General features: G+C 41.1%; 1 protein-coding gene across 1 annotated transcript in view; it reads right to left on the reverse strand.

The window, feature by feature from the left end:
• Positions 1-6,190, reverse strand: part of smad9 (SMAD family member 9) — a 7,434-nt gene extending 1,244 nt beyond the window's left edge. The window contains exons 1-6 of the mRNA XM_032534718.1: positions 6,055-6,190; positions 3,653-4,193; positions 2,458-2,673; positions 2,000-2,257; positions 1,726-1,836; positions 1,159-1,380 (exon numbers count right to left, since the gene is read on the reverse strand). Coding sequence (XP_032390609.1) covers positions 1,159-1,380; positions 1,726-1,836; positions 2,000-2,257; positions 2,458-2,673; positions 3,653-3,848 — 1,003 coding nt within the window. The 5' untranslated portion in view covers positions 3,849-4,193; positions 6,055-6,190. The remainder of the gene's footprint in view (positions 1-1,158; positions 1,381-1,725; positions 1,837-1,999; positions 2,258-2,457; positions 2,674-3,652; positions 4,194-6,054) is intronic.
• Between the last annotated feature and the right edge of the window lie 2,432 nt (positions 6,191-8,622).

The raw sequence follows: 8,622 nt of genomic DNA on the forward strand, positions 1-8,622 counted from the left end.
CCCAGTTTGAAGAAGCAGACAGGAGTACTGCCACGGAAGCTTAAAAAAGACAGCACTTTCTGACGAGGAACTGAAGCTGTTGTGTACATCTATGCTTTCTTCAAAGTCTCTTGGACAAAAACAATGATTTTACTTTACATAACACAGGAGTTGCTGGTCTACCACTGACTTGATCAGTTAGTTTGATGTTTTAAAAAGGTTAGGAACTAACAAACAAACAAACGGATCGAGGCAGGGGTAGACCAGCAACTCCTGGGTTCTGCAAGTTTCTGTCAAAGGAGTCTTTGAAGAGAGCATTGGTGGCTTTAGTTCCCGTTGGAAAGGGCTGTCTGACGGCAAGGTAAAGCAGTGAAAATATTCTAAATATAGAGTACACTTAAACTGAAATAGATTTTTTAGGTGGGCATTTTTCTTTAGGTGGTTAAAATAGGTTTTGCTGTCTGGCCACATCCACATTGCTTACTACCATATCGGTACTCCTGTCTGCTTCTCTTTGGGGGTATCCGGACCCCATATACTGTAGGTAATACTGACTATTGATAAGTACCTCATAAAACCGCATTTCAAAAGACCTGAATTATCCATTTAAATTAAAATGTGAGGAAAAACAGTAATTTTACTGTGGTGCAAACACTTAAAATGTCACAGCATGTCAAGAGAGCAAAAAACTTGTATCCAAGAAAACATGTAATTAAAGATATACATATTCAATCACTTTATTGAATACAAACTGAAAATGTGGTGGTTTTCTCATATCCTGCCAGACAAAACCCACAAGGAAATCTTTCCTTTTAAATGAGGAATGTCTGAGTAGTGTCAGTTGTGTCTGAGTTGGGGACCAAATTCCCTCAACCCTTTGACACACCCCTATCATTCAAAACCACAGAGTGCACAGTTTACTACAACCCAGAGAGGCTTGATGTCTGTCAAACAAAGGCAGGCTTTCTAAACTCTTTTATCATGAGAAAAACTATGTTTGGCATGAAGGATTCAGCACAAGAAGACAAGCTGAAGTGAAGTGATTGCTTACAAAGACACACCCACATGCACTCAATGGGCATCTCTAAAAACATCAACATTGCATGTAGATACATTTTTGCAAACAACCTTCTGCTCAGTTCTCTGATCTGAATTTCCTGCATGAGTCATCCAGCCTACCTTTGCCTATGTGCCTGCGTGTGTGTTCGATGGTGGAGTTGCGGTTGACATTGGATAGCAGGCCGAGGCAGAAGCGGTTCTTGTTGTTGGAAGGGTCTGTAAAGCCGTCTACCAAGACGCTGCGGGACGATGCGTGGAATGTCTCCCCGACCCGGTTGTTAAGCTCATAATAAGCTACTGAACACCAGTACTCTGGTTCCTCGTAACATACGGGCCGTAAATCTAAACAGGAACACAAGGAAGTTTTTAGATTAAGATTGAGGATGAAGGTTCTGTACAGGTGGGTAGGGTAAAATAACCTATGGTACGTTTCATTTACATTATACATACATTGATACATGGTACGTTATCATATTGACATAAAGATTGGCGACATTACTTGCAGTGGTAAAAATACAACTAAAGATGTAAGTGCCTCAGTATAAACAGTATAACAACATCTTTATCCATAGACCGATTCCATTATGTCATTGTATATGTTGCTTGTTACTTAATATGCATAAATACTACGTATTTTGTACGTATTTCTACTTTTTGCATGTCTCCTGTTGTGTGAACTGAAGTTACCTCTGTGCGGAGCAGAAAACGTGAGTTTGAGGGTTTCAGTGGAGCTGTTGGGCTTTACATCATCTTGAGGGCTCGTCTCCATTATGCTATACGGAGGAGGGGGAGTCTCAGCTGGAAAAGCACGTCACAAATCAGAAGAAGAGGACAAGTGGAAAAGAAAATTCTCAGAGAGGTCATGAATAAAGTCAGAAACCTGCTGGCGTGACAGGTATTTTGCTGCAATTTCACACAGACAAAACACTTAAAGTATCGTCTTGCTTGTTTGGATTCCTACCTGTGATGTGATACGGACTGCCAGGCTCTGCAGAGCTGTTGGGGGAGTTGGGGAAACTCTGTGAGGTGGGAGACTGGACGAGAGAGGAAGAAGGGGAGGAAGAGAAGGAGGAGCAGGGCAGCGCAGGAAAGGAGTCTGGGTAGGTGGCGTTCTGGGGCATCAGAGGCTCGTTGTGCAGCGAGGCGTTCCTAAACTTCGCCAGTAAACTGTGTTGAGGGTTGAACTCGCTGTGGCGTGGAACCAAAACTGGTGGCAGCACTGAGAGGAGACGAGGAAAAAGGAAAGAAAAAGAAGACAAATGAAGACAAAGAGAGACCCAGAGCAAGAGCCACATGCTGTTATAAAAGATCATGTTACGGCAAATCCTTTTGGCTTGGGAACAATGTATTAGATCAAATGTCATTGTCTCCTTTTTTTTTACAGTAAATTTAGAGGATGTTCTCTGATAATGTGCGTACCTGGAGTCTCCACACGCCTGTAGTGGTAAGGGTTAACACAGATGTCCTTCTGCTTGGAGCCAAAAGCGAACTCGCAGCACTCCAGGGCTTTGAGCTCGTGGTGGGACTGCAGGTCAGGCCAGCGCCACACCCTGCAGTAGATAACATGGGGCAGTCCCTTTCTGTGGGACACCTGCAGCCTCCCGTCCAGCGACCGAGGAATCGTCACACACTTGCCTGAAGGATTCAAATTAAACAGCACAGACTTTATCATTGCTTGAAAGAAAAAAGAAATAAGCAGGTTGTGTTGTGCATTTAAATTTCTATTGTTTGAAGCCTTAATCATGATAAAACACATGTATTACCATTGTTATCAGACTGAAATTACTTTGTCTTGTATTTTCTAGACTATAAAACATATTTCTTATGCAGTTACTACCTCGTATGCACTTTTAAAATGGAAGTTTGCAAGGAACAAGAAGATGTTGAAGCGTTTCTGTTGGAAGTCCAACAGAAACTCTGCTGTACCTTTGTATTCCCTACAGTATTTATTTCAGTTCAGCTAATTATGATCTAATAGAACCAAATGCGTTTCTTCAGTTAACCTGATGCTATTGCATTTCAAGTCACATTAATGATAATCAGACTAGTATAATTAAATGTTTCAAGCTTTTAGTACTAATACTGTTTTCCAGAGCAGCTGAAAATAATGATCTTGTTGTACAAGACATTGACAAATGGCATTGGTTTGAGGTCAAGTTTCACCACATTGGAATTAGGGTGAATGTGTTGCAATCAAACCTGCGACTCCACAGGTGTGAAACATCCTCTTTACAGACTAGACCAGTGGTTCCTAACCTTTTTACCTTAGGACTCCTAAAATAAAGCATTACACGTGCCCTCTCATCACATGTTGCACAATTATTAATGAGTTCTGAGTCCAAAGAGGGATTTTTTCCCTCTTAAACTGTTTCATTTGAATATTGTTCACAGGCCCAGCGAGGTAGAAGTAAAAAGCATAAACAAGCAAAGCCCTTAGGCATTGAAGACATACGTAAGAAACATTACACCGTGGCAGAAGCACGTTTTGTCCTCTTTCCTATCCCGTAAATCCTCTTAAGGCCCCGCATGTTTATCTTGTGACCCTCTTGATGGGGGACTTCCAGATTGGGAGCCACTAGCCTAGACTTCTGCTGTTTAAAATTGTGATACTCACTGGGCTGCCCAGGGCAGCTGAGGGCTCTCTCCAGCTCCTCCATTGCCCCTTTCTTCTTCTTTAGTTTCTTCACTAGAGAATCCACAGCCTTTTCTGCCCACTTCTCCTCCTCATCCCCTTGTTTCCAGCCGAGCAGGCGCTTTACCGCTGGGCTGGTGAAGGAGAATAGGGATGTAATGGAGGCCGAGGAGTTCATTATGAGATGGATAAATGAGTGGTGAGGGGAGGTGACAGATGCTGTTAAAAGGGGTAAAAGTTCCCCAGAGGACAGGAGTAAGGAGGCTAATAATGAGAAGCCGGTACAGAAGTAAGGATAAAAGAAGTAGCGGGTTGAGTCTGTGTAAACAGAGGCTGCTGTTTGTATTTCGCTGTTACTTCCGAGCAACGCTGGTGGAGTTGAACTCCACCCAGTGCAGCGCAAACTCTAAATCCTCTCCTGTGTTGAGAGACACAGAAGGGATCCGGCAGCTATGGATTTGAAGCCTCCTGCAGGGAAGGTTATTCCTCTCACAGCCAGGAATCCAGGTCAAGTTTCAATCATCTGGCAAGAGAAGAGAGAGATAGTATTAATTTCTAATTTAGCTGAAACAGATGCATGGCTGGACAAAGAGTTCAGTGGTTAGGTAAAAAAAAGAGAACTTGGAATTTAATTGTAAAGGGAATTTAGCCAAAGTCACTAAAGTGATAAGCTGCTCTGGAGTGATGACAACAGCTAGAATGAAACCAAAGACTGAGCAGAATACAAAACGTGAGCAAAATCTACTCATATTTAGCAATCTTGGCTTTAGCATTAGATTTCCATGATAAGGAGGCTGTATCAGCTGGATAATTACACAGAGACTATGCCTGCATCAGCAACAAGGTTATTATTCTCTATGGAGAAAATGAAACACAAATCAAAAGTGTTTCAGAAAGAGCAGGACAAGATGGCCAAGCTCATTTCTAGATTCACCAACAATGAGGAATGTCCTTTCTGGCCTCTGTTTCTATGATCATGCCACTGACGCCCAGGAGCCATACTGTCTGGCCAGAACACATCACAGGACAGGAGGGGGAGAGAGAGAGGGAGCGAGAGAGAGAGAGAGAGAGAGAGAGAGAGAGGAAGGCAGGCTGACTGACAGACAGACAGACAGACAGACAGAGAGCTCTTCGTGTTTTGTGTTTATTTCATCTATTGGCTACCACCTAGTTTTAACATATTAAGTATTTAGTCTATTCCAGTATATTTAAGTAATCTACTTATATTTAGTCCCAATCTAAATCATGGAACCCTTTGATGCGCATCACTACATAAGATACCCAACGTGTTTTTATGTATGTATGTATGTATGTATGTATGTATGTATGTATGTATGTATTATGTATGTATGTCTGAGGCTCAATATAGTTTATAAAGTTTATTATGGTGATCTACTTGTTGTATCTACTGTGGCACCTATCATGTTTGATCCAAGGTTTTTGCAATAATGTTGTAGACTAAATCATTTTGCAAGTCAGATTATAACCGCCTAGGCAAATCATTTATAAAAGGTGAAGCCCTTTTAACTAACTACGTGGCTTGGACACCCCATTATTCTAAAATACACAACATAACCACAATAGAATTTCTACTTAAATCCAAGTGTGGCTAATAAGTTGGATCTCAAAATACACACAGGTAAGAAGTAGTGTAAATCAGCATACCTATATTATGTTCAATGTTTAAGTGACCAACACCGGTTTCCCGCAGACAAACAAGACAGCTGGGGATACCAGCAAAAGCGCACGAGCTCAATGCGGCATCAGTCTGCCGCTGATGCTTTATGGAGTTTGGCGTCACTCAGTCTGCAGACTCAGATAGGCTAATTACCTACTGCTTTATCACCAGGACACTCCTTCCCAAAAGAGTACACAAACCAGTTAACTTTTACTACTCTACAACGAGTCATTTTACCGCTGCAGAATCCGGTATCTGCCCTATAACCTCTAAAAGCACACCTTGCCGGTCGAAAGTGATCAGAAAAGCATCCTAGTTTGACAACATGTCACTATAAGCTGTAAACTTAAGAACAATCAGTCAGTCAGTCAAGTACATGTTTCAAAGAAAACCGTATAACACTTCCTTGAATATTCTTCAATTTGTGCTCAAAATAGTGCTTAACTTTAAGTAATAGCCCTAGTCTATCTATTGATTATCTATTCTCAGCTAACATTATATTTATTTAAACCCAGTCATGTCAATATATGAAAATAATACGAGAATATTTAATCCACAAAAAGTTGCCTGGCAGTAGGAGTGAGCACATTATTTTATAGTATTTAACAAGAACCATCTTAAATATTCAACTTGGCAACACATTCAGACATAAAAAAAGGAAATTGTAAATTTCTGGAAATATACAATTTTTTGTTTATTCACTCACCTCTGTTGTGATAACAAGTGCACCGCAGACAGCCTTGTGCATGTGGAGGCTTCCCTGTCTGTAGTAGGTCGAGCCAGCACAGTAGAGCAGCGAAGGTGTGTGTCTGTTTGTGTATGCGTGTGCGTGTGTGCGTGTGTGTTGATGTCAAGTCAGCCTCAATTAAGATTGGAACCAGATGCACGTTTCAAAATAAAAGCGTCGTTGACTATGCGGTTGCAAGGTGTCAGCCGAAAACAAAAACAAGAAGGCCTGTAGTAGAGATGCTCGTGTAAATGATGTCATAAAAACAAAAGGGCAAATACATTTGGTAGGCTACAGGTCGATACCAAACAGACCAGACCACAAAAAAAAAGAAATTGTGTGGGCTATAAATTCAATTTGTGTTAGGTATAGGCTGTTAACCTATAATTTTACATAATTATGGCCTATGCTCTCCCGATTAGATGATGATGTCCAAATTTAACTTCATAAAGAAGTGCAGAAATTTCACTTCAGAAATAATGACGACTTATTAAAAGCTACTTACAACATAATAGCCTTTTTTTTTTTTAAATCGAATTTGTATTTGTATAGTAGTCATTATTGTTGTTGCTATATTTTTGCATATTTAGTAGCCTATAGTATTTTGTAATAAGGTAAATAACTTAATAATAATTCTGCTTCAGTATGTTTTACATGAATAACTTAAAATGGAATCATAGTTTAAATAACGCTTTTGAAGCTTTTGCGCTTCTGTGTTAAAGCAGCAAAAACACACCAACAAAAATTGGTGAACACTAAACACAAAACAAAATATTGGATTTGGGCATTATGCTATATAGACTATTTAGAATAAATGAACATATATATTGTTTCTGTTTAGAGTATGTATATATTGTGTATATATTAGTGTGTATATTTCTGTTTTGGTTGATATGTATGTGTAAGCACAGCGTGAGTAACAATGCTCCAAAGACAAATTCCTCGTATGTGTCCTCATACCTGGCGAATAAAGCTGATTCTGATTCTGATTCTGATTATCAATAAATTGCACATTTGATAATCATGTTTTGTTTTACAGAGACGATTCTTTATTTATATTATTTATTTTTAGCAATTAATAAAAATAAACTCACCACTCCCTTTTTTTCTCCCAGTGGCAGCTACAGACATTTATTGTGAAGGTACCGTCACACTATCTTCCGGTATTGTCCTGGCAGTTTGCGGAGTCCTTGACGTAGGTTTAAGGAGCCCAAAGCCTCCGCTCCTCCAGCAGCCCCAGCCGAGCGCCACACAGCCTCGGCGGCGTCAGCCTGGCTGGAACCGCAGCGCCTGCATGTAAGATCCCTCCGCCTTCCCCTCCTGGAACTTTCCCAGGATTTAGATTCAGGACCGGCAGCTGGATGCATGTGCGCGCATGCATGTGTGAATTGTTGCGTCCCACCTGAGCCACATGCCTCCCAGTCATCGGCATAGTTGGCTCTAACTGACGGAGGCCAGGATGTAAAACAATCACACCTGTTTCCCCTTCCTAGACAAACTGCAGTAGTATACTGTTCTTACAGTGTGTTTGTGTTATACCTATATTACACTAAAGTTAAATATTTGTGGTAGCCTACTTTCGGTAAGGTGCTGGGAGCACCTAGGATTTATGTTTAAGTTGGTATGAAGTCACTAATTATTTAACTTTTATATTAGTGTAAGAAGTTATGTAGGCCTAGCAATTTCAAATCGGACTTAGTAGCCTAAAATGTATAATAAATAACAGTGTCGGCTATTATGTCTACTTTCCTACACGCACGCATGAGCGCACGCACAAGCACACACGTAAAAAGAAGCGTCAATCTGCCGTCCACCGTGAATTCATTCGTGTTGTGAAATCAAGCTTAGAGGGGTCTGTCTCAAAGCGGATGGATACTATCCTTTATTGGGAGTGCCATGACTAGTCCAGTTAATGACGCAAGCCCGGCTGGCGACAGTGAGTCTACAAGTTTGACATTTTCAGTTTACAGCAACTGCTGCGGAACGTAACAATACTCCCAACACAAAGTGAAAGCACTCTGGGGATCCTGTCAAAAACCTTAGGATTTTTTCCACCCAAACCACCACCAGGTGGATCATCAAAATGCACCACCGGGATAAACAGACGTCTGCCACAAATAGGTGGTGGTCTTTCTATTTGTTTAAGCTTTAGAAATGAGCACAACAAGAAAAAAGCCAAATCATTTCAAAGCAATTTTATCCACGTGGCTTTTTGTGTTGTCGCCCACCCCACCTGTGTCGACAGTCATATCTAGCACCATGTGCTCTCAGAGTGTTTCCTTTGGTTTTATTTCTTCCAAGTACGGTTCAATTTGGACATCACAGTGAGTCGGAAGGACTCAAGAGGTCAAGGAAATTAATAATCAATACCCTCCTCATGTAAATATAGTCATCATTTCACCGTAGAGCTCATTCCTGAGGCAGGAAACTAGAAGAGCAGTCAGATCATGATTAATTGGCTTTCCGCTTCTTGTCTGGTCACAGAAGGCAGACAGACTGGCAGACAGACAGACAGGCAGGCAGGCAGGCAGGCAGGCAGGCAGGCAG

This window comes from Etheostoma spectabile, chromosome 13 (assembly GCF_008692095.1).
Source record: "Etheostoma spectabile isolate EspeVRDwgs_2016 chromosome 13, UIUC_Espe_1.0, whole genome shotgun sequence".
In the NCBI taxonomy this organism is placed as follows: Eukaryota; Metazoa; Chordata; class Actinopteri; order Perciformes; family Percidae; genus Etheostoma; species Etheostoma spectabile.